The sequence below is a fragment of the Embiotoca jacksoni genome, unplaced genomic scaffold (genome assembly GCF_022577435.1).
Source record: "Embiotoca jacksoni isolate LCO1_2020_lvr unplaced genomic scaffold, fEmbJac1.0.p SCAF_9, whole genome shotgun sequence".
In the NCBI taxonomy this organism is placed as follows: Eukaryota; Metazoa; Chordata; class Actinopteri; family Embiotocidae; genus Embiotoca; species Embiotoca jacksoni.
In genome coordinates this window covers 12,605,801-12,631,956 of record NW_027185447.1, presented here as the reverse complement: position 1 = coordinate 12,631,956, position 26,156 = coordinate 12,605,801, and the positions used below count along the sequence as shown (strand labels likewise).

At 42.5% G+C, this 26,156-nt stretch overlaps 1 protein-coding gene across 3 annotated transcripts in view; it reads left to right on the top strand.

The window, feature by feature from the left end:
• The window catches only part of wnt5a (wingless-type MMTV integration site family, member 5a), a 63,588-nt gene that overhangs the window by 3,481 nt on the left and 33,951 nt on the right, over positions 1–26,156 (top strand). Inside the window, exons 1-2 of one of the 3 annotated variants that reach the window (XM_069141248.1) lie at positions 5,193–5,280; positions 10,030–10,094. In XM_069141248.1, coding sequence (XP_068997349.1) covers positions 10,047–10,094 — 48 coding nt within the window. In that variant the 5' untranslated portion in view covers positions 5,193–5,280; positions 10,030–10,046. Of the gene's footprint in view, positions 1–5,192; positions 5,293–10,029; positions 10,095–26,156 lie in introns of those variants that run through there. The other 2 variants (XM_069141247.1, XM_069141249.1) reach the window with 2 other exon arrangements.

Genomic DNA, 26,156 nt, shown 5'->3' with positions numbered 1-26,156 from the left:
AACAAGGAGGATCAGGGCCAGTCTCACAACCAGCAGGCTTCTGTGGCTGCACAGAACCTCAGTACCTCTGGTACCAAAGCACCACCACAGTCTGTAGAACTTTGTGAAGTGGAGATCACACCATAGCCTTTAATGAAGGATGGAGTATAGAGGCAGTGTCCGCCAGCCAGCTATCTTGTGAAGGAGAGGACATAGAGTATGAGACTGAATCAGATACTGCATCTATTCATGAAACGTGTACTAAAAGCAGTGACATATATTCCTTAGAGTAAATAAATGCACTTTTGGATGTAACTTACAAAAGTTTTGCAAAAGTGACCGAATATTTCAGTGACATTGATAAGTTCATACGTTCTGTTGGGGTGCTGCAGAGACAGGTGGGTTTTGACCTTTTATTGAGGAGGGCTTCCAGAGAGACCCGGATCCCACTGTGGGCCAACTGCTGCAGGAGAGGAGGTTGGAGTTGAACTCCTTCCTGCAAGAGAGTGAAGGGAGCTCTGGTCAGGTTCTTCAACTTGGAGAGATCGGTAGCACAGAGGAAGCGGATGACCTGTCTGAAGCTCCCAGTAGGCAGGATAACCACAGACCAGAGGGAGATGAGGAGCCATGCCATGGAGTCCTACGCTGCTCGTTTTGGGGCAGAGCAATGTTGTATGGAGAGCCATAAGCATTTTGTTCAAATGTTTTAAACAGGATCACTTCCTGTTTCATGTCAGCGGGCAGTACTCTCCCTGCTGCCCAAGAAGGGGGACCTGGCACTTCTTAAGAACTGGAGCCCAGTGGCGCTGCTTTGCACTGACTATAAGGTGCTTTCCAAAGCCTTATCCAACAGACTTAGAGACTACTTGGAAATAATTGTAAACAGTGACCAAACGTTTTGTGTCCTGCATAGGACAATTATGGACAACATTTTTCTCATTCGTGATGTGCTTGACATATGTAAATTCCATGATGTGTTTGCATTGTCTCACTGGATAAGGAGAAGGCTTTCGACAGGGTGGATCACTCTTTTCTGTTTTCTGCACTCATAGCCTTTTGGGCTTGGTGAAGGTTTCTTGACCTGGGTGGGTCTGTTGTAGAGTGGTGCTGAATGTCTGGTTAAAATGGGAGCTGGGCTGAGTCGAGCGATTCCTGTATAGCGAGGGATAAGACAGGGTTGTCCTATCTTAGGGCAACTATACAGCCTTGCTATTGAGCCTCTGTTGTGCAGGCTGAGAAGTCAGCTCAGTGGTCTGTCACTGCCTGGGTCCTCCAGTCTTTGTCGTCCCCTTACTGTGTCTGCTTATGCTGATGCTGTAAACATCTTTATCATGGGCCAGGGAGATGTTCTGTCTTATGAGAGGGCATCATCTGCACGGGTGAAGTGGGGCAGTGGAGACATCAGATGGTGCCAGTTCTGGTTGCTAATAACTTGGTTGCTTCGACTCTGTGGTACAGACTCATCGCTCTGTCGCCACCAGGAGGCCTCATAGCAGAGATACAGAGGTCTGTCGTGGACTTTTTCTGGTCTGGCCAGCACTGGGTTCGTACAGCAGCTCTCTATCTGCCTGTGGCAGAGGGGGGGCAGGGTCTGATCCACTTCCAGTCCAAGATCGCGTCTTTCAGGCTCCGGACTGCACAGAAGCTACTCTATGGCTGTGGCCCTAGCTGGATGGACACTGCTTGACTGCTGCTGAGGAGAGCTGGGTGATTGGGCTACGACAAGCAGCTCTTTCTACTACAAGCTGAGGAAGTGGACTTCGCTGGGCTGACACCATTTTGCAGCTCTGTTTTGCAGGCAAGGCATGTTTTAAGACCTCGCGTGTAGCTGAGGGGACTCCAGGCATGTGGCTGTTGGAGGAACCTTTGTTTTTCAGCAGCTTCATAAGGACTCAAACTCTGCAGTCTGCCACCCTGCGAACGAGTCTCAGAGAGGCCAACTGCACCGAACTGGGACATTTGGTGACGATTTCATCATCATCCATGGACATCTTCAGACAGAACGCCAACATCACTTCTGTCAGGCTGACAAACAGAATTGTGGAGGAGGTCTGTGCTGCCCTGCCATAACACCTCAGAGCGTTTGCAGAAAGCTGTACTCTGTCTAACCAGTGGGATGAAGAAACTGAGTACAGCCCCCCCACTCTGCTCATTGCCCCAGCTATGGGAGAGTGGCAGGGGGGAGGAAATAAGTTGTTCGCAACGCCTCACCTGGACAAATTTCAGGCAGCAGGGAAAAAAGCAATTTATGAAATCTGCGTAAAAGTTCAGAATTTACGCTCTTTGGAGGGGTTGAAAGAGTTGAGGTGGACTGAGTTCTTTGGCCCAGACGTTTCCCCGAAAGGTAGCTTGAGGTGCCTGTACAAGATACCTGTTGAAAAGCAGACAGCAGACCTCCAGTGGAGAGTTGTACATGGGACAATAGCTACAAACAGATACAGAGCACACCTGGATCCAAACCTTGGGGAGGAATGTTCTTTCTGCTGTCAGACTGAGACCCTGGTACACTTCTTTGTTCAGTGTCCTCGGCTTTCAGCACCCTTTGAACTTTTAAAAAGGTGGTTTCAGGGTCTTGGAGAGGACTTTTCTTTCGTTTTATTCATATTTGGTCCAAAGTATTGCATAAAAAAGAAGGCTGTCCATACACTGGTGAACTTTTTATCCGGTTCTTCCAAATTGGCCATCTGGCTGACACGCAGGAATCGGGCTCAGGGTACTGGTAGTGATGAGCCGGTGAACGTTCTGGAGGGACTGTTGAAGGCCCGACTCAGGATGGAACACTCCTACTATCAGACGGTGGACAATATACAGGCCTTCAGGGACAGATGAACTATTGGGGGTATTTTATGCTCAGTTGGTGTTGGTGGAGAGCTGATGGTTAATTTCCAAGCAGAGAAAAATATTGATCATTGTGATTCATTTGTTCTTTAATGCTGTATTTTGGTTATTTTGTTTGTTTTTTTTTACTTGAAAATGTCCTTTCTTTTCAAATTTTTTGCTTTTCGAGTGATGTTTTCGAGTGATTTCTGTTTCCCTGCAATGGTGTAATAAAGGGACTTTGAACCCCCCCCACCCACCACAACCACCACCATCACCACCACCATCACCACCACCACCACACACACACACACGCACAGTAGTGCCACCTGTGTCTGTTACCGGCTGCCTGATCTACAAGCAGGCCTGGAGGCCATTACAGAGCTGTTTACTCTGCAAAGCTACTAATTAACACTAATTAAAACGTACACATTCCACCTCACAGGCATTTTACGTGTGAACACCTTCTTTACACATGCATGCAAGAATATGTCTGTGGGAGGAGAGTAAATGTGTGTGTGTGTGTGTGTGTGTGTGTGTATGTGTGTGTGTGTGTGTGTGTGTGTGTGTGTGTGTGTGTGTGTGTTTGGATAAACTGGATGGCCACATGTGGCCTGTCCTGACCACACACCCAGACTCTTTCAGAAGCAATTAATCATTTCATTCATTTATGTTTGTGTCTCAGGTCATTAAATATTAAATATGTGCACACACACACACACACACACACACACACACACACACACACACACACACACACACACACACACACACACACACACTCACACACACAGTCTTAGACTTCTGGCTTCTTACACGACCAAATATGGTTGTTATTAGATGAACAGGAACAAGTAATACAGTTCTTATTAGATTAGAAGCGATGACTAAACACATAGTATTCTTTCTGTCCTTCTGCTATAAATTATTATTGGAAATGAAAGAAATGGCATTTAACAGCACAGAAATTAAACAACATTATTACTATATGCATTGTGGAGGACTCATCATGAAAGTACCATCAGTATGTGCAGTGTAGCAGTGCGGTGGCTTCATCAGCTGCATGTTATATGATAGTCATTGTCCTGGCCTCAATGACAGGTGTCAGCTCTGTAACTGCTGAATTGAGACCAGCACCACCTGGTCACACCTGCTAATGTCAACATCTGAGGTCACGCAGGGCTGTACACCTCAACCGAGCCTTTAACAGCTCTAACCACTGGTCTCGTGTCTGTCTGAGCCCTCCTCCATCCCTCACTCTTCATCTTTATTCCTGTCTCTCTGTTTCACCCGTCAGTGTTCTCACCTTATCTAAGCTGCTCTTCTCCAATTTAAACTAATTGCTAACCTCTTTAATACCAGCCACATCCTCCCCTGTGATCCTGACTGGCTCGTTTCCTCAGTCATTAGGCCTCAGCTTCTTATCTCAGCAGCAATGTCCCCAGGCCGCTTACTACCGTAACACCATCTCCCTCCTATCTTCACAACTGACTCAGGCTTTTTGCTTCTTCCTGCCATGACTGTCTCATTAAAACAAGGGAAGCCGCAACATTTTGGATGAGAAATGTGCACATATCTTTCCTTGGAATCATCTTCATCCCATACACAATCCCACCTCCCGCTCTGCAATCATGTCTGCCCTCAGGGGAAGTATCTGCAGTTATGGGAATGAAGCTGAGCCTGTCAATATCTCTTCACCCACTCTGTCTCTGTCTATCGCTCAGACAGCCGGCCTCATTGCAGTCAGGCTGATTGTTAATGTTAGTCAGCCCAGGCTGTTATCGCTCTCCAAAGCAATGATGTTGGCAGGATGACAGCCTCTTCCACAATCACACAAACGCACAGAGACGCACACGTAGGGCAGTCCTACTTACCCATTTTCAGGCATGCAGAAAGATGCATATTTGAGTGTAATTTTAATCAATAACATCTAGAATGAGGTTGCTTCATGCAGGCCAGAACGCCTGTGGCCTTAGGCTACACAAAACACTAACTAACTGTTCTTTCTAGGATTTGTCTCAACCAATTAAATCATAATGTACAATATGGATGACATTTGACAGACTTACGATATTTTCATCAGGCGCGCCGACTCACTCAATTTATGACCTGTCAAATGTTGTTAGCGGCACAGTTTTTATCATCTTTGATGGCTTTCAACATGCTTTCCCCCCTTCCAAAAATTCCTCAGCCTAATCATTCTAAGACCCACAGTACATTTTCAAGGAACAAATAAGCAGTGTAGGGAAAATAAATGGCTCAGTATGTGCGTATTGTAATTATACATTGAAATGTTCTTGTTCATCTTTTCTTTTTTTGCAGACTCAGAGCAGAATGAAGCTGATAGCAGATAACTATGAAGACGATTACATCCATCCCCAACATCATCCTCATCATTCTCACCACCTGCATCCAGCAAATGTGCATCACCGAAGTCTGCCAAGAGGGCCCCCTCATGCCAACCACCGACCCCCTATGGACCAGGTCAATATAAATGTGCGTGTGCACACTCACTGACACACTCACCCAGTTAGAAACCAGTTGAGCATTGGGCTTGTTTACACAAGTTGACATATTGTGGGCTCACATCTCCATGCTTTTAAAGTTGATGCAGTTTCATATTTGTCATCTCCACCACGAGTCAGTTGTGGTCAGATTTCACAGCATCAAATTTTCCCTCTCTCATCTTTGCTGTCTCATGTCCTTCATCCCCATTACGTCCTGCCAAGTCAGAGTTTTTCATATGATTTAGATATGACGCCTGAAGGAAAAAACTGCCAAATGAATGTTTTTGATTGATGGGATTTGTATGTGAGGTTAGTTTATATATCATTCATCTCTCATACAAGCTTCCTATTCTCTGTCTGAGTATCATATCCAGACTGCCCTGAGGACAAACTTAATGTGTCTGAAGACAGCAAAAGAAGAACAAACTGTTGTTGTTATCAGCACAAAGTGTCTGTATATGTGTGTGAGCATCCAAGTGTGCATAAGCATGTGCTTGCCTGTACGTGTGCGTGTGTAGATGCACATTGAGATGCAGACCTGTTGATACTATGTACCCAGATGAAACCGCTGACGACAGAAAACAATCTTCAAAGGAAGACCGGGGAAATTTCACTGTATTTCCATTAGCTGATGAAAGCTTCTTGTTATTTTAATGTAATTCAAACTCATCACTGCTCTATTGTTGTCAAGAGACAGTGATTGGGGGGGATTCCAGACCATGAAGATATGTGTATGTGTGCGTGTGTGAATGTGTATATGTGTAGGGTAGAAGTTGAATACTTGGGGATTTCCACCTGAGACTAAATTCCAACACTTGTTCACTATTGCATGTTTTTAAACATTTCTGAAACTGTTGTCCAAATTGCAGTCATACATGCACTGGGGATTTCCCCTAATTCTAAAATACATGCACATGCTTAAGAACACACTATAATATCCATGCATCACCTCACACATACCTCAGCAATATGTTGGAGGACTGGATTGCTGGTTTTAATCATTTTTTTAGACTTACACGCCTGTGAAAAGACTATATTTTTGATCCCTTAGAGAATGTCAGGGTCTGGGGTTGATTGACATCTTTGCACATTTATCACTCAGGAATCTTAAACACACTCGAGTTTAATTTTATAGGTTATGCAAGCATTTGCATTATTTTCAGCCATAGAATGAATCTACATCTAATTTTTAAATTTAGACTGAGGAAACCGATACGGAACACAGTTACCCTTGAAACCACCTTGTAATCCCACAAGGACCACCTTTACGCTTTCATGTGTAGCATTTATTGTATTTTATGTAAAATTTTAAATCTGACTTGCTAAAATAATATTATCAAACTATTAAGCTACATTGTTTTTTTGTATTACCTTCAACCACAGAAGGCTTCATATTAAACTGTGAACAGCAGGGGCTCGGTTTTTACTATCGCACATTACTCCCTGCCACTGTGTACTTATAAATATCTTTGCTTCAATATCATACCTAGCACTGTTTTACTGCAGTAGTGTTTATAGTGTTTGACATATGAAACAGTGGCTCTCTGCAAGTGATATTTCAATTTCTCAAGTTGGACTGAAAAAGACTAGCAAAGAAAGTATTATTAGGGTTGCTGGGAAGTCTTGTTAAGAATGTACGGAATAACAAAACAAGTCATAAATCTGCGCAGATTGGCTGAATTCTACTCACTATTAAAGTTTAATTTTTATGTTTATACAAGGGAACTGTGATGGCTCATCCTTTCTCTGCAGAGTTCGTGAGAAAATTAAAGATGAGGTTTAAAATGGGTGTACAAATGGAAATATATCAAACACAGAGTAGATTAGATGGTACCCCACAAATATATATATATGCTTGGAAATTTCATATATGACACCTTTCATGACACCTTTCATGAAGAAATGTAGAGCTATTGAATTAATTTGAGGAACTTAATTTTGTTGCCCCATGTGAGAAACAATGCCTAAATCGTCATACGACATACGTGCTTCCTCTGCTGCCTGTCAAACACCAGTGATAGCAGTGACAAATAATCCTCTGGAGTTACAGCAGTAGTCATTTCTGTTTCCTTGGAGATGCTTGCACGTGTGAGCTTGGCCAGTCAAACACACTTGAATGGCTCGGTTTTGCAAAACCCGACATCGAACAGACCACCGTGCTGTGTAAACTTTGTGAAAACTCAGTTCAAACTAAACGTGGCAGCATGGCAAACCTGTTTTAGCACCTGAGACAAAAGTACACATGGAATGGGGTAATGTGTGTCTCTTCGAGAGTCAGATGCTAGCTACCTACCCAATTCCAAAACGACAGGGGAAAAGCAGCAACCATTAACTGCCTCACTTTCCAGTGTCACCCCATGAGACAGGACAGGGCACTAACTGGAAGGAGCTTAACATTCAAGGCTATGTATGGACCATCGAACTACAAATGTTAATTTCCCCATTTGTACGTTCGGCTGATAGGTTATAGTTACTTCTTCTGTTTTTCATTACAAAATGTGCAGTATGTCAAAGGATAACAGCCTTGTTAGTGGTGCTTTTCCTTTGTTAGTGTTATTATTATTTGGCGAAGTTGTTTTTCATTCTTCGTCCTGTATCAAGCACAAAAGCTTCAAAAACAACAAACTGGTTGTTCATCGGATTTGTGTCCTCAGTTTTTCTCATTTCTGATCTTTGACCTTATGGTGAAGTTCACCAGAGGTCAGGGCAAGGTCTCCAGTGTGTGTGTGTGTGTGTGTGTGTGTGTGTGTGTGTGTGTGTGTGTGTGTGTGTGTGTGTGTGTGTGTGTGTGTAGTGCTGATTAAGGTTGTCAGGACACATAGCCTGAATGTCACCAAGGTCCCTGAGGTGACCCTGTTTTATCTCCACATACTGGACTTCACATTTCTTTTGACTCCGTCTTTCACTTTAATCTAAAAGTGATTAATTACTCTATTTGTTTTCCCAAAACTCTTTGTTCTATCCTCCCCTCTTCCTTTGTCCACTCCACTCGTTTAAAAAAAAAAAATGTAATAACTTTTCTGTCTATTTTAACCCTTTAACATCAAATTTCTTCCTGGTGTATTTTCTTCCCAGTCACCTTTTTTCTCTCGCGTGTCTCTTTCATTATTTCCTTCAGTCCTGTCTTTCCCTCCATCTTTCCCAATTTCAAATGTAATATACAAGTGTGGCCAGGCCAGTGGTTCAGTGCATTGCCGGGTCCAGGAACGCCAACTCCAAGGATGATTGATGATGATAATGATAATGATGATGAGGAGGGTCTCCATGGTCACCCTATAGACCACAATGCATTTCCAAGATACAGCTAGAGCCATGGATAACATTACAGTGACCACACATGCACATTTTTTTGCATTTGCGTTTGCTCAAATACAGGCATGTACATTTAAGCACAAATGCATGAACTGGTACAGTGGATACACAAACAGAAGAACACACTTCAGAGTTTTCCAAGAAGCCAAACCACATGTCATTTAAAACTCATTGCCACATTTGGTGTGTCCGTCTCAATCCTCTATCCATACTCCGTCTTGCACTTAATCTGTGATGGATTTAGTCAGAGGACAGGTGAACTCTAATCAGAAGAGGCATGCACAGGAAGTGGATTAACCCTCTTGAGATGCACCCTAGGTCTGAGTCTCAACACGGAGTGTGTGCAGTTTGACGGGCATGTTGTGTTCATGTTGTTCTCATTTAGGCATGCCAGCACTGCTGCCAGATACTTGGCAACAGCCTCGGAAGGAAATAGAAAACAGCCATAAAGTGTTTATCAGAAACAGAGTTATACAGCCTTTTCTTTTGGGTCGTCGTTCCTTTTTTTTTTTTTTTTAGCCGTAACATGCGGCCTGCTTCAGGTTTATGAGAAGTAGCACATGGTATTTGGCCTGTTTGTGTGTATGTGTGTGCCTGCCTCTGTATGTGTGTGTGTGTGTGTGTGTGTGTGTGTGTGTGTGTGTGTGTGTGTGTGTGTGTGTGTGTGTGCGTGCGTGCATATATGTGTTTAACCTGGCAGAATGAGTGGTTATAGGTCTGGCTCTGTTTACAGGGCCTGTCACAGCCATTCACTGCATGTTAGCATTTAGCAACTAGCATGTTCCATTGAAAGGCCATTATATCTATAGCTTAGCTGCTTAGTTGTAGCCTACTGAGTTTACCAAGCTTGTCACAACTACTCAGTTCAACCAAAGCCACTGTGGACTGCAGCCAAGACCCTTGTGTTTTGTGCTACGGTGTCACATTAGCATAGACTGTGCTTTGCCGGAGCCTATTTTAGCATTATGCAGGCAAGGGTTGGGCTACAGTGAGCTGCCAGCTCATGCTAACCCTCATAATGTTAATGTCTAAGTGAATTAGCCTTCTTGTTAGCAGGACTCTTGTCTGCACAGTTTCAGCCCCAAGGAAACCCCTTATGTATTTAGTTATTGATTTCTAACAATTACGCTGAGGAAGGCATTTCATGATATCATGCACAGCTTTTCTGAATGAGAGCATGAACAGGATTGTTTTAATTAAAAGCCACAGGGGGTTAGGAGGACCTTAAGATTAAGCAACGAGACTGGACTTGTAACAACATAACCACTGGGCTAGAGTTTGTACAGTAAATTGTTTGTTTTAAAAGGAAACCATCTTGTACTCTATACGTCTTTTGACATGAAGTATCAATAACATGTTAACGGATGGTTAATGGACAGATGATGACGGCATATTTACACTGTTTTTCTCACAGGATGATGAAGAGGGAATATGGGCATGATGACCACCATCATGGGAACCTGCATTCATTTGTTCACAGTAAGTTTCTATTACACAACTATTGTTGCACCTTTTACTAATTTCAGAGTTACTTTAGCCCATGCCAGAGTGTACTACAGTATATCTGTTCCACATACTTTAATGATCTTCTGTACAATGGGCTTCTTCAGTGGGCTTGAGTAACCATTAGCCAGGAACATTGATGGTACCACAATAACCACAGCATTACCCAGCTCCGACAGAGAGAGAGTAATAGAACCTGACCCCTTTTCCATTGCTTGTGAATTTCAGTCGACTAAAGCGCGTCAGTTGATTCAGAGGTTTATGGCTGCTTTCTGTGAAGTGCTCTTATGCCGGTTGTGCTGCATGTGGTGCATGCTCTTTGTGGCTATATAGGTAACTATGTGGTATTAGACCCAAACACACCCAGCAGCTTAAAGCGAAAAATACCGGGGCCCATAGGTGATAAAAACGACACGATGAAAAAAAACAGAGATGGATGAGTCTGTCTCTCTGCGCCCTGCTTTTTTAGTCATAGTAAAGTTTTACCGCGCTACCCTACCCCGTTGTGTGCCAGTGTGTGGGGTAGTTCATTACAATACAGCAGAGAACAGTCATGAAACAGTTTTTTTAAGGCTGCAAGCTGAAAAAGCATAAAACAAAGAATGCCGAGTCATAAAGCATAATTCCTGTTTTGGGGGTTTTATATCGAAGCCCCCCATAGACTCAGGATGCCTTTGAACACAGGCGTGCAGAAAGAGGTCTGTGCAGGCAGGGTTACGGTTTGCTTGGAGCTAATACGTGTGTGCATGCATGAGTATGCGAGGTGCATGTGTGTGAGTCTGTGTCTAAATGCAAGACAAAGAGAGACATAAATATATAAAGACAGATTTATACATGTATATGTGAGAGACGAGAGAGCTGAACAAAGAGAGACACGGAAAGAGAGAGAACAGGGTGCTTATGCATTTATGTGGTAATGAGAGAGAAAACCAGGCAGCATGGTATACTCATAGTTTCCAGTGCATCTCATTCTTTTCCCCCAGTAATCCACAGGTGGACCATCACAAGCAGATTCTGTCTCTAACCTCAATGACTTAGTAGTTGTGCACTTTGCCCTAGCACTACTTTTGGGATTAAGAGTCCTATGGCTTGTATGTGAGCAAATGGTTTGTCTTCCTTCAGTGCAAAGCTTTTGTGCGTTCTGCTATGATGTTTGTGTGTGTGCTTGCAAGTGTGTATATGTGTATGTGCGTTCAAGAGAGTGTTGCTGAGCTATACAGTGCTGGAGCAGCCCACATAGCCTATAATCCAGTCCATGTGTGCTGAGAATGCAGCAGTGTCAGGATTCACCATAATGAAACAGACCACACTGCCCCCTTTCTCCCTCTCTTTCCATCTCTCCATCTTTTTCCATCTCTCCTGCTCCCTCCACCTTTTTCAGAGTTTAGCTTTGCCCTGTTCGAACACATATTCTTCAAGGTAAACCTGGAGTTGGACCTGCGAGTAGCCTACTGGTTCAGTATCTCCAATCAGATATCATGATGGTGTGTGTATACACGTGGCTGTGTATGTGTGTGTGCATTAGTGCTTCTTATCCCAATCTAATAGAATAAGCCAGCTATATTAGCCTTTAGTGCAGTGGTGTTGTGGCTAGCGATATCAGTGCTGCTCATCTATCCACTGCTGTTATTCTGGCAGTGCACAACATGAGCGCAGCTAACGTGTATTAGCCATCCTCTATGGGAGAACAGATGGGAGCTATTCAGCGGTATGTAGCTACAGCGCAATAAGGCCAGACCTAATCCCCATATCCTGTCCCTGAGTGAGCCCTCCCTAATATGAGCAAACAGAGATGACAGCACAGATAGACAAATAGCTGGGGATCTGTGTCAGTGCGTATGCCAGAATTTGTTGGTGTTTCTTATGGATAACCTTGAGTCCTCGTTTTGAATTCCACACAAACCTAAGTGCTGAGTTTAAGTTGGCAAGTTTGAGTTCTAAACACCCAGGTGTGGATTTGTATTGGTTAGCCATGGTTTTGTCTTCGAGGATACTTGACTCTGATTGGTTCATTGAGGTTGTGTATGCCCTGCTGTTGATTACAGAGGTTTTGTTTACCCTCTGGCCTCCAAGACCCCCCCCACCTCTAATGAAATAAGAATGTCCTTTTGGACAAGAGAAGGGGGTTAGAGGAAAAAGTGAAGGAGAACATGGGGCCAAAAGAGTGAAGCAGAGTGTGGGGGGAAGAGATTTTCTGGAAACATTATGCTTTTATCCCACCGTGAAGTTATTTGTACTGAATAAAGTGAAAAGAAGCTGAGAGGCTTTCCAAGTGGGGACAGAAATATGTTTATGTGTGTGTGTGTGTGTGTGTGTGTGTGTGTGTGTGTGTGTGTGTGTGTGTGCACGAGTGTCAGTGTGTGTGCGCAGGGAGGACTGAGGCCTTGTTCAGGTTAAAACAAGTCAAGAAGATGGCTGTGTTTTCAAAGAATACAGTGTTTGTAAGGCTACATTATGTATGTTAGTGAGTTTGCCACTCACTGACATACACAAGGACTCACAAAAGAACTCTAAGCCCAGTGGGAAACTGAAATTTGGCAGCCAATTGTCAATCCCATTTTTTATAAAAATTTGCAATTCATTTTAAGTGTCACAGAAATGTTTACTTGCCTGATTCTGATTGTTTGGTGCTATTTTCAAGTCCGTTGATTTCTCACTAGAAAAACTGACCGAAAAACTGACCTATGAAACCTATGAACCAAAACTACAGAATCCATGAAAGCAAAGCAAGCATGAAACTGTAAATTTGTGTATGTGTGTGTATTATCGTGTGTGAAAACAAATGCACACACTACTTTATTCCATCAATACTTACCAAACCCTAACCCTTACCTCATCCTTAACCTAACCGAACTGTACCCTTAAACCAAGCCTTCACCTTAAAATGTAATGATTTACATTATGGATATTTTTGTTCCAAAAAGAGAAAAGTGTTCCCACAATGCGACCATGCAAACAGATGTATGTTCCCAGAACATAAGCTGCACAAGTACACACCCACAAACACTTAGCCTTGAGGTGCCTGGTGGCCTGTGCTTTCTGTCTGAAGTTTTTAGTGGAAACCGGAAGACTGGTACAGATAAGCCCTCCAGTAGGTCTTTATCTTGCTGACTATAGATCTCAATCAGGATTTATCAAACTGATATTTCTCATGGCATACTTGGCTCTTATTGAAATAAAATATACCCAGGGTCTGCACTTTGTTTATGGTCATCAAAGAAATCGCCGAGGAGGGTTCATTATAGGCATCTGTACTTTTTTGTTGAACGTTTGTGAAAGTTCTTTTTTTCTTTTCTTACAACAGTCTACTATTTACAAATTAACTACAAGATATGGAAATTTTATCCGTATTGTACATCATTAATATGGCACTGGACCTGAGCTTCTACAGACCATAAATGCAGTGCAACAGAATAATGGCTGTTACTTATATGTCAGCATTGACTGTGGCATACAACATCTCATTTGTGTCAACAGTTTAACAGCTATGGTGATAACAGTTTATAGTTATGTGACATTCCTGTTTTTTATTCTCACCTTGTTAACATTCTTTCTAACAGTAAACAAAATACCAGACTTTAGATTTCAGGTTTACTGAATTATGATTGGTAAATTTTAATTCAAGGTTGGCTTCCAAAGAAAATTATTCCAACAGCATTTGAAATGGCCAAGCCGGCCCTGCCACTTTTTCTGCACTGTGTGCCAGGAAGAATCTCCAGTGTAAACAACTATTACCCCAAGCATTAATTACTACAAGCTGATAGTGCATGTTTTTCCAAGTCACCTGAAGAAATATATGCCCCCTTCTTATCAGTATAACTTAGTAAATGTTAATTAATGAAAGCATTGGTCCAACTGGATTTTCTAAACAGTACATGGTAATGCAACCTTGGATTTGTTTTTTTTAAAATAGAATTGGTTGGAGAAAATCTAGTTGTAGAGTCTCCAGGCAGAAATTGGACACGTCATGGAAAAAAAACACACTTCACAAGTAAAATTACACTTTAGTGGCTACTTTATTTTTGTCATGTGGAGTTGCCAGATACTGAACAATCTTTTTTTTTTTAAATTATTTATTTGTTTGAAACCCTGTCTTTAGACCATTAAAACACCTCACAGAACTCCCAAAATGTGTGTGCAGTTGGGTAATGTTTGGGTATATGGATATGTCCTCGCACAAAGCCGTGCTGTGCCATGTGTCTTTGGTAATCAGTGAACCACAGCTTGGAGGTCAGTAGAGGCGTCTGACCGAGGCCATCCTTCAGCCAGCTGTCAGCATCATCAGTCTGTGAAGTCAAAGGTTGTTCCACCAGGTTGAACATGAGTGGAGAGAAGTCAATAACTCAGCAACACCTGAGCACTGACATCTGAGTGCTGTATGTTGTATCTATTTCAGTGAATCCTGAAACTACATCTGAACTATGTTGCATATTTTTGGTGAACATTCAAGTTGCTACTCACCTCTATGTGCACTAAAAGTTTTGAAAAACAATTATTTTAGTAGATTTTGAAAGTTTTGCACACACACTCGTGATGAAACCTCTGAATCATACCAAAGTAATTATGTTTAAAGTGACCTGATTGTGGTTTATATCTAGAAATGTATCATTATCATGATCAGTTTTATTGAAAATATAATGAAAGAAATCTTCTGTGTAAAAGCATGTTGTGTAACAGAGCCTAGACAAATGCAAGCTTGCCTCAGAGGAGGGAAGGAATTTGGCATTCAGTGGGAAATTAGAAAACATTGTTTGCGATAAGCATGAGATAGAAGATCAATCTCGGTCGTTGCCTGATTTGTTTGCTGTAGTTATGCTTTGACACCATGATTGATGTGACAGTAACATATTGCTTTTTAAATACCATGTACGGTGTTACTTTTAAGTAGGTAAACGAAGAGCAACAATGGAGTTGTTTTGTCATTGGCAGCATGTGAAGCTGTAGACAGACAGGACCCAGAGACGCTTCTTCAGCCCCAGCAGACAGAGGGGGAGGAGAGGTGTGGAAGAGAGGCAGCAAGGGAGGGAAACGACTGGCAATGTTGTGAGGCAGACAAGTTTATTCGTGTTTACTTTTTTTTGTGGTTTTCTTGAAGTTATATGAAGGAGAAGACACCTGATGTGTGGATCATAAGGCAGTTTGTCTGAGTAAGCTCCCTTTTCCCACCCACAACATGCTCATTACACACGCAAAGACCCGGCCACACACACAAGGGCTCATGCAAACCTGCAAATGTGCAGGAATGACGAATGGTTGGGTTTTGTAATTCTGTCATAGCAAGTAAATCCCTACTCATCAGTGCTTATCCATGCAGTGCAAATTTGCATGTGTGTGTGCTGCTCATCTAATTAGAATGAATCTACTGGGGTAACCCCAGCAGCACAAGCAAAATATAAAGATCTGAAGAGCTTAGCAGCTAATTAATTGTACAAGCCACACCTCTTCCTTCACTCAACTTCCCCGAACTGTCTTCATGTGGTGATAATTGGAGAATTTAAAGGTCTGTCCTCTAACCACCTCCTTAAGCAAGACACGTTTTTCTCTCATCCAAGCAACCCAAATGGTAAGTAGAATTAGTCCTATGTCCGCTGATGGGGGTCTGATTCAACATCCTCTTCCCAGCACAGTGAGTCATGAGCCCAGACACTATCGCCAGTCATGCTGTCCACTGCCTCTGTTATTTTAATTTCACTTGGACTTAAGGATGAACTGAATTTGGTGGCCAGCGGTCAGAAGTCAAAGTTAGTGTGACTTCACAAAACACATGTGGCCATAACTCAAGAATTCATACGCTAATTATGGCAAAGTTTAACAAAAATGTCTAAGGATAAAATGATGAGGGGATGCCATTTTATATCCAAAAGGTCAAAGGTCAACTTCACTGTGACATCATGATGTTCTGCAAAAGCAGTTTTCTGGTGATTATTCAAAAACATAACTTAGGAACAGAAGGGGAGATCCTGATCATCGTTCATATTGGGTCGATCACTTACTTGGTGACAATATTCTTTGGTGTTCACCTTAAAACTGTGGTAATTGAATAGATCTGGGGCTGATGATGTGTGTGAAGCTTTCACATTCAATAATTTGTAGCTTTCTTGCACCAACATCCACATTGGAAGCATTGCCTTCAATTAAATTATTACTTTCATAATCAATTATTAAAACATTCAAAGTTTGTAGACACAGTATGTCTGTAAGCTGAAATACTTTTACTGAGCTGCCTCATGTTCCCCTCTCTGTCTGAACATGCCAGGTGTGATTCAGTCTGTGTCTGTAAACTTCTCTCTCCTCCTCTCTTTGCTCTCTGTGAAAGCCAGGCCACAGCCATAAATCAGTACACCTTAAGCTGCCACAATTTTTTTACCCGTCTCGCTCTCCATTTTCTTCTCTATGTTTTATGCCTTATGTCTCTTATTGCCATCACTTCTTCAACTGCCATTGCCACAAGGTACTTCCAAGTATTTTGTGGCTTGCCGAAATCAAGATTATTAGAAATGCAAATGTTGAGGCGGAGCAGTGTGATGTTGAGGACAAAGTGGGAAAATAGATTGATTGATTGAATACCTTCGGCTAATCCTGTGCAGTCAGTTGTATGTGCGTGCATGTGTGGGTGTGCTTATGTGGATGCACGTAAATGAGAGAACAAGAAAGAGAAAGAGAGAGATCCTGGCAGGATTAAAAGGGTGTTTTTTGAGCTTATAGAGATGGCAGCACACAAAAGCCATTCCCTCAGGAGAAACTTGCACCTGGGATGGCACTTTGAGCATTCGCATGTGTTTGTGTGAGTGTGTGTGTGTGCCGGTGTGTGAGAGATAGAGAGCATAATAATTGTACATAAGGAACCTCTCAGTGGGACGATCTGGAGGTTAGATCCCCTGTTCAAGCCGGATTACACCCCATAGAGGAAGCCTGAGCATCCACAAATAGGCACTGATAGAGGGAGGTGTTAGGATTTGAAGGCAGAGAAAAGGGAATCACAGTCTTTTCACTTTAAACCTGTTATTTTCTTCAGACTTCCTGTACTCTCCTCACGCTCCCTCCCTTTAACAGCCACACATAGACAATTGCACACACACTCACACAAAACGCACTGAAAAATACACAGCCTCAGGTCTTGGGTAAGGCCTCTGTTGTTCCCCAAACTGTGTTTTTAACATAGACACCCACCCCTAGGCTGCCAATCATAGACACGGCTTAGGTTCTGAGGCAGAGGGAGACATTCAGAGGGAGGTGGGAGTGTGAATGGTGGGGGTTGCCACAAACTAGAGGAATCACACCTGCTGACTTTACTATATGTGACCACTCGCTGTAAGGATGTCACACCCGGCAACATACAGCATTTTTGATACCTCAACTCAAGCACCACTGCAAGCGCTTACACACACATGCAGACATACATGAATCGCCTAATAGAAAGCAAACATTTATGATCAAGATTGACACCCATGGAAACACTGTGGCGGAGAAATAACACAAAATGTATTTTAATAAGTAATAGCAAAAGGAATTTCACTGTTTTCTTTCCTTATTATAGAAATGCCAGAGCTGCTATCAGACACTCGTTGTAGAACTGAAGAGGAAAACTAATAGGAATTTACCTGTTTCCTCACGCTGAAAGTCATCCCAGTGCAGAGTCAGCGGAGAGGTTTCTAAACGTGGGCTATCGCAGAACTAACTAAATAACATCAACAACCTTTTGACTGCCACTCAACATTAGGGGCTGACCACTAATTAGGCCTCGTATAACAGTAGGCTGCAGTTTATTTCTCACGCTAGCCGAGCACGTTCCCCAAAGGTTGTCCACGTTGAGTAAGCTTGTAAAAAGCAAAATGTGCTTTGTTGACATTTGTCAAAATAACAACACTTTGGTCTGTAATTGATGTCTTGGTTTGTTATTAGTTATGATAGCTGTCTTTGCCTACAAAGAAGAGTCGCTGACATTCAATATCAGTGACCTTCTCAAACCTGAATAATGTTTGTTGATCTTTGGCTTCAAATCCCAAAATGGGTCATGAGCCTATTGCTGCAGGGTACCCATATGACATAGGTAGTAAAATGTTTTAAAGCCCCTGAGTCTTTGGGCTACAGAATAAACTTCTCATTTGGGCCCCACACTGAAAAAAGTGTATAAACTCCTGGCCCGAATGAAAGCTAGCCCAACACAGCTCAGCTTGTTGGGCTGTGTGGTGTTTTCAGCCAGGTTGTGTTTTTCAGTGAAACCTTAGAATTGGATGCCAGAGTGGCCTCTCTCTGTCACTAGATCGGCTCAAACAAGCAGATTAGTGCTGTAGCTGCTCTCCGTGTCCCTCACAGCTTACTGTATGTCACAGCTATAATCCTTGACATCAGACCAGTGGGTCAGGCGACTTTACATGGGTGTCTTTCCTATACACGTATGTACTTACACCCACATTTACACATGCATATAACTTACACATGTGCAGAGGAACTCCCTCCCCCTCTCTTTCTCTCTCTCTTATCTGGGCCTGTGGAAAAGCCACACTTGTACGATGACATTCAGCACAGGATTAAAGCCCATGTAAGACCCTCCTCAGTTTACACTGCCACTGCCAAGAGGAGATCTATACAACCACACACTCCCATGCAACCATGTACACACTCTGGCAGAGAGACAAGTGCGCGAACACATACATACTGTAAAGTAAGTGAGCAAACACAGACTCATCTGTGTGCACTACGCTTACTCACACATACACAAATCCCTCTACCGTTGTTGTTTAGCATGTTGTCCCCTTATAATCCAGAAGTAAGGGAGTCTGTCTGTTTAACAAACACAGTGAGACACACCGTCATGCACAAACACACACACACACACACACACAGCAAATACACAGGCACCCACACACACTGGCATTCTTTTGTCTTTCCCCTATCCTCGTTGCTCTTCTCTCTGAAACAAGGGTATCCTTGCCAGAAATGAGCCCAGACACCAATCCCATCCGTCAGCAGTGGAATCATGGATACCCCCCAGCCCCTCCCACACACACACACACACACACACAAACTCACACAAACTCACATACATACAGTTCTGTTGAGACTGGGGGTAGATTGAAGACAGACTCCTTGAGTTTTAGTTGTGCTATGCCTCGTCATGGTCAGAACCTGAGTTAAGATGTTTCCGTGTATCTAGGTCACATTGTGTGTGTGTCTTCTTTTTGTGCATACCTCCAGAGGTTTTGTTGGTTGGGTCTGGAGAGGATTCTCATTGGAATGCATTCTGATTGGGCTAGACAGCGATCCTTTTCTGATTGGTTGTTTATCCCCAGGCTTCCACTTTGGGGGTTGCTTTGAATCAGGTCATCTCCGTCACTCCTTTTCTGTTTCTCTCTGCTAGTTTTCTTCTCTTTCTCCATCTCTATATGTTGTATGGTGCCGCTGGCTGCGTGTTTGATGTGAGGGTGTTTGACTGGCTAAAACAAAACCAGCGGTGGGTTGCTCTGTGTTTCTGCCCATTCAGCGATGCTCAATGCAGACATGGTTGCCCATGGTAATCTTAGGTGCAAAATGGTCAGTTAAAACATGCTTTATCAAAACTGAGTTTATTTTCAGAGTTGGAAGTGGGTTTTCTACCTATACAGCTGAGTATTGTTTGGGATGTTTTGGTACTAGTGTAAATATGTTATCTTAGTTGCAGCAAATTTACCAATAACAAAATCTTTGGTAAATATAGGAAAAAAGATTTGTTTTTGTTTTTAAAAAAAAAACCACAATTTAAAAGCCAAAGTTCTCAAATATAAATTTAGCACAGACCCAATAACCAAATTTGAATTTTGCCTAAATCAAATCTATTTCCTTTAACCCGCAAATGTCGTGAGATACTTAATCTTTAGAGATCTAACCAAATTGAAGGGTAAGGTAGTAAAATATACCCAGCCTTGTCATGCCAGTGCTCTCCGATGCAGTTAGTGACTTTGATTTTAATGAGTTCACTTTAGATGGAAAATCTGACTGTTATTCCAGTGAGACTGCCCTCTATTGACATGTGAAGGCCCACAATATGACAAAGACATTAAATTTTCACATCAAAATTCTCAGAGGACCCACATTATTCTTCTTGTGACACTCAACCCGATCTTTAAAAACACTGCTATCTCCCACCTGTAATAAAAATTTAAGTTAAAAATGAACTGTACACCATCTGGCTGAGGGTGGAAGAAAGTGGTAACTGCGCAAGAGAGACTTTCTTGATTATTCTTTCTCACCAAAAGTAGAGCAGAGCATGGCAGGATAAAACACAACACCAGTCATCAATAGGTGCCATTGTACTTTTGCTCGACTCTAATATCCTATCCAGGAGTGGCCTAGCCTGTCAGAGTGTGTACGCAGAAAAGGCATCAACTCTGCAGCTATGGGATTAGCTCCGCTGCTGGGTGGTCCTCCAAGTGCTGATCTCAGAACAGCATCACAGTTTACTGCGCACTCATTCTAGGTGTCAGGATTTTGAATTGGATTAGGTCACAAATGTATGTTCTGGACCTTAGGAAACTTATTGTTCTGGATGTTTGGCTTTATTTGAATATATTTACATATTGCACTTTTTTCGTTTCTGTAAACTGATGATGAAAGAAAAGGTCAGAGATGGGTCTTGTAACTTAAAGGTTGTTGGATTTTTTTTTTTTTTTTTTTTGGGGGGGGGGAAGGTAAATGGGTTCTGCTTGAGCTCTAGAGTTACTGCTCAGTGGCCAACATTCAAAAGCTGCGGTTGTATTATGCCGTGGTCAGACCAGAATTGGCGAGGTGAAATTGACTAGCTTGCTGGGGTAAACAGCAGGCGGGACAGGAAATAGTGTGGGCAGGGATGCAAGCAGAAGCTAGCCAGCTAACTTAAGCATTCCACAAGCTTAAAACATGATCCATGTTTCTATCAGACATTTCCTTTGCCCTGTCCTGGTGCGCACTGCCAGCCGTGCAGACACTGCTTGACATGTTCACCACAAAAAATAAGTACACTCTCAGCTAAAGGTCAATCACACTCTGAAATAGCATAGATGTTGGTTAGTCTTGGTGTTTTGCTGTTCTGGCTGTCTTTCGTGAATGAGGCGAGATCAATTGCAAGGGGGAAGTGAATTAAATGTTCGGTGAGTGTAGTTGTGTGACTGTGACTTTAGTCAGCCACCAGGTTCAACACCGCTGGGGTACACCAGTGCACCTTCTGGACAAATTACAGGTTAGAAAAAAAGACAAAGAAAGGTTTGTGACGTTTGAGACGGATGTGGGATGCTTCATAGAGGAGTCATAATTGAGGGCAGTTAGTACTTCAGAATCATGGCCATTAGTCATAGTTTTTTCTCTCCTTTGTGGCTTCTTTCTTTCTGTCCTTGAACTCATCACTCTTGAGTGGTTAAGCTGGTTATAATGAGGACAGAGCACTGGTTGGCATTTCCCAGTCGCATAGACACACGCACACACATTCAGAGCCAGCACATGTTCTCCATAACAAAAATCCCACAGACAGACAGGTAGTGTGACAGGAGCAGAGCTGTAGGAGGCCCTGGTGTTCTCCCCTTTTGAAGGGATGGGAGCGGAGGACAATGTAAACACTCTGTCACACACATAAACAAAGCCCCGCTCAGGTTTCACTGCACAGTTACAGAAAGCTCACCCTGTCTTTTATTGAGAAAGTATTTGTGTAATTTGTTTATGTGAGATTCCGTAGACCTAATGGGGAAATGGCCTTTTCGGCATCACACCACACCTGAGTTCAATTTCAGTCGCTCTCTCAAAGACAGATCGTAAAGATGGCATACCACAGTGGATGCAATCTGTCTTTCTCTTCTGTGTCTCAATTTAATTTCTCAGCCTTCCTTTCTCTCAGTCACATTCTTTGTCTGCACTGCCTCCCTCTCTTTCTCTCACTCTCTGTTTTTATCTCCATGAATGATGGCTGTGCAGAGTATCTATTTAACAAATATTCAAGAGCAGGTGAATCAGAGCAGTGTTGACTAAATTTTTTTCATGTTCAGTTTGACATTACTTTCGGTGGAAGGATGTTTTGCGACTGACTGTGTAAGCTTAAACTTTATCAAATGTTTTGTTTGCATTTCCTTCAGGTATAACTCATAAGATGAGCATGTGAACATGCACCAAAAATGTGACACTGCACACTGTTAGCTGTATATCATAGCTCATCCCCCTCATTCAGTAAAGTGTGTCTACTTGAATGAAATAACAACACGTGTGCATGCATATACATACAGTAGGTTTGGGTCAGCGCAAAAGAAAAATATATTTTGGCAAATAAAATCCAAACTATCACTGGACGATAAAACCAATATTTAAATTATTTATTGTTTTATGCTAATAATATTCTCCAGCCAACTAACATATACACAGAGCCCACACACACACGCTATGAACACACATGAATGTGTACATCCTTGGCCAGCTTTAACCTTCTAGTCTGGAAAGACAACATGTGTTTAGCAGCACCAAAAACAATGACTTAGTGGAACCGTCTGCACTGCAGTGCAAATGAACTGAAGTGTAGACCAGAAAACAAGATACGAACATGTGTTTGCGTTGTTTTTGCCTTCTAATTACATATACACATAGTTATTTCTCTTGCACGGTGTGTGTAAAGTGTGTGCATGTCGAAACTGTGTGTGTGTGCATGTGTGTCTGCTCCCCTGTTGTAATGCAAGCCTTTGTGTCTGGAAGTGGTGTGTTTCGCAGCAGGCATTCCATTCAGACTAACCCTGTTTGCTTAGGTAATAACTAGGCTTAGCCATGATTTGTTTGTGTGTATGTTGTTGTATAATGTATGTGTAGGTGTGTGTCTGTGTGCACGTTCAAAGGAATAACTCACTTGCATTTTACACATTTACACAAAAAGACAATCCCGTCCCTTTGTACTTGGAAACCAGCCACCCAACTAAAATTGCTTTTTTTGTCTCTGTTCTTGCTCTAGCTCAAGTTGTTTCTTTCTTCCCTTTATTCCTAGATTTCCGTTTGCTCCCTCAAAATGCAATTAGAATAACTTTGGCTGTTAAAATGGCTTTGAATAATATGGCTACTGTGCACCACTAAAGTTCAAATACACTGGTCAGTGTCATTTTCAGACTGATAGGCCTCCCATTTTGTGGGAGGGATTGAAGTGGACCACATACACAGACACACACCACCTACTGAGAGCATATTTCCTCTCAATGCAAGGGGTCAACAAGGGCCAATAATTGCCAGATCAGCTAAGGGGTTGCCAGATCTGAGTTGTTACTGCCAGCTGGTGACTCCACTCCACACACACACACATTGAGATCACAGGCCAGAAGTTTTATCAGTGATGTCAGTTGTTATGTCAGCTCAGTGAGCTCTACTTCTGCCTCATCCTGCCACTACAGACACTCACACATTATCAACTGATGCTCTGATGTGAGAAAGAGAGAGAGAGAGAGAGAGAGAGAGAGAGAGAGAGAGAGAGAGAGAGAGAGAGAGAGAGAGAGAGAGAGGAGAGACTTGAGTTTTCTAACAGTTTAGATGGGTTAAAACCCATTTATGTGTGTTGGTCCTTGTGCTACAAAATATCTTAGAGTGAGTGAAAATGTGTATGCCCGCATGCATGAGGTCCACTTTTGTTGTATATGTGAGTATGTGTGTCTGTCTGTGGGTGGGAGGATTGAGGACCGTGCCTTTATCATGGCAAAGCAGAAACAGTATTAACAACTGGTGAAAGATGTTTTGTGGACATTTCTCGGATTCCCTTTTGGAGGAAAGAAGAATGGGGAGAGTGGAGAGGAAGCGGGAGAGAGAGGACAAAAGGGGAGAGACAAGACGGGAAGAGGGAACTCAAGAGAATAATGAATAGTTACAGATATTTTCTAAGTTTAAACTGAGTTGCTGTTCAGTGATCAGAATTAGTCTCCTTTAACTCATTTTCTATCATCACTTTGTGGCAGTTTGGGGTTTCCAAACACAGGAAGTGTTGCTTGGTTTCCTTTCTTTATGTCTAAAGTGCTTGTGTGTGTATGTCTGTGTTCTTGTGTGTAGTCTGTGTGTCTTTCTCTTTCTCTGTCCATTGCTCTCTCTCTCCTTCTCCCCTCTCTATCTCTCACATTCTTACACACATATACAGATGTGGAATAGTTGTTTGCTTTTCTTGCCAAGCAAAAATGCTTTCTTCTCTTTGCAACCTGCTTTGGTGTTACCTGACAAGTAAGTGTGTGTGTGTGTGTGTGTGTGTGTGGAGAGAGAGAGTGAGCAAGTGCTAAACCCAGTTCCTTGCTTGAGTGCTGCTGCAAAGGCCCGGGTTGACAGAGAGGATTGAGAGTGTCATCCCTGGGATTAAGCATAATGACCAAGATTGACAGACAAGACAACATTGCACACTTGCACAGACACATACACACATACACTTCAAACATATGCACAGAAATGTACATAGGCAATTATAGAGAGGTGTATCAAAGTGCTGGCATAGGACCTTGTTTAAATGCGTGTGAGCAGCCCATTCCATCAGTGCCTGCACGCCTCTACAGGGAGGCATGGGATTACCTCTGCTTACTTTCACTGTATCGTTCCCTTTTTTTCTTGTGTCTCCTAGCCATACCCAATCTCTTTTGTCCTCCTCTACATGTTTCTATTTTGTGTGTTTGTGTGTGTATGCTGTGTATACCAAGAGAATACCAATAAAAACAAGGTCTTAAACCGATGGGGCAATATTTTACTGTGATGTTAGGGTGCATTATTAAAATCAGAATTTGTACCCACACAGGAGGGTGCAAAATGTGCTTCCACTCTGCTTGTTATACTCACAGGAATGTGCAGAAAGCAGCTACAGATAATAAATTTAAATATTACAATGTGGAAGATTGTTATTGTGTATATCAATCTGCTCAATCTGTTCATGATCAGATCCATTTTCTCTGCAGAGGAGCGTTCTTTCCTACTACCTGGCAACTGTACTGTTATAACTGCAATGTCTGTCTCCACTTTGGTACAGGTATTCACAAGATTTTAAAGGTTGTCCAGTAGTGCAAAGCTATTCATAGTAAACTTGGTCTAGTGTGTTCTTCTCAGTTCCTATTTTTGACCTTATAAAATGTGTAGTGGTGCTCATTGTATGTAGGCTGTCTTGTCTGTCTAGGTTTGAGTCTTGAAGAACTCGGCCAGAGTCAGTATATGAAAAAAATAACATACATATATGTGTTTATCTCACACACACTCACACACAGAAACAAAATATAATGGTCTACATTGATTGTACCTTGCATTCTTTCAATATCACCCATTTACCTGCTTGTCAAGGTTAAGTCTGGAATACATGTGTGCCACAGAACTTCAAAGGACCTTTTTTTGTCAAAAGATCTTGTCCATTTTTAATCTAAAATTTCCAAGTGGGAGCCTACAATCGCTGTCCAATCAGATAGCAGCTGATAAGTGTGGCATGTAGCAGTTAGCTTGGCACCCGTCAGACCCTCCTGGCCTAGGTGCAGGCTTGTTGGCACAGTGTGCACTCCAGGCTTTGCAAGATTTTTTTCTAGAGGGATGATCAGCTTTCATCTTATCATTTTGCACAGTGACACAGACTTCAAAGAGAACTGGTCATTTTTACTGGCACTCCAGTGTGTGGTTTTTTTTGCATGTGTGTGTCTGCATGAGCTATTGACAGATTCCCAGTAAACTGTACCAGGCTCTAGGACTGTGTTTAATGAAGGCAAGGGCATGGCTTCAAAGGGTTGCAATCCAATCTACATGTGCTGAAGTGCACACAAACTCATGCACTCACAATGCACGTACACCTCTGCTGGCTGGAAAGAATGAAAGAGTTTGAGCTCAATCTCTCAACCCGGTCTTCTAATTTTGCAGCACACTTCTTAGCCTTCATAAGATGACTGAGACAGATATCCAAGAATGTGAAAGGGGCAGTGAACATTAAAAGTCCTACGGCATTGAAAAAAAGCACATTTATGTGTGTTCGTGCATGTCTGTGGCTGATGCAGCACACACATATTGAAGATGACGTGCTAATTTGTGGGAATGATGAAATTTCAGAGCTAATGAGCAAATTGTGGGAAC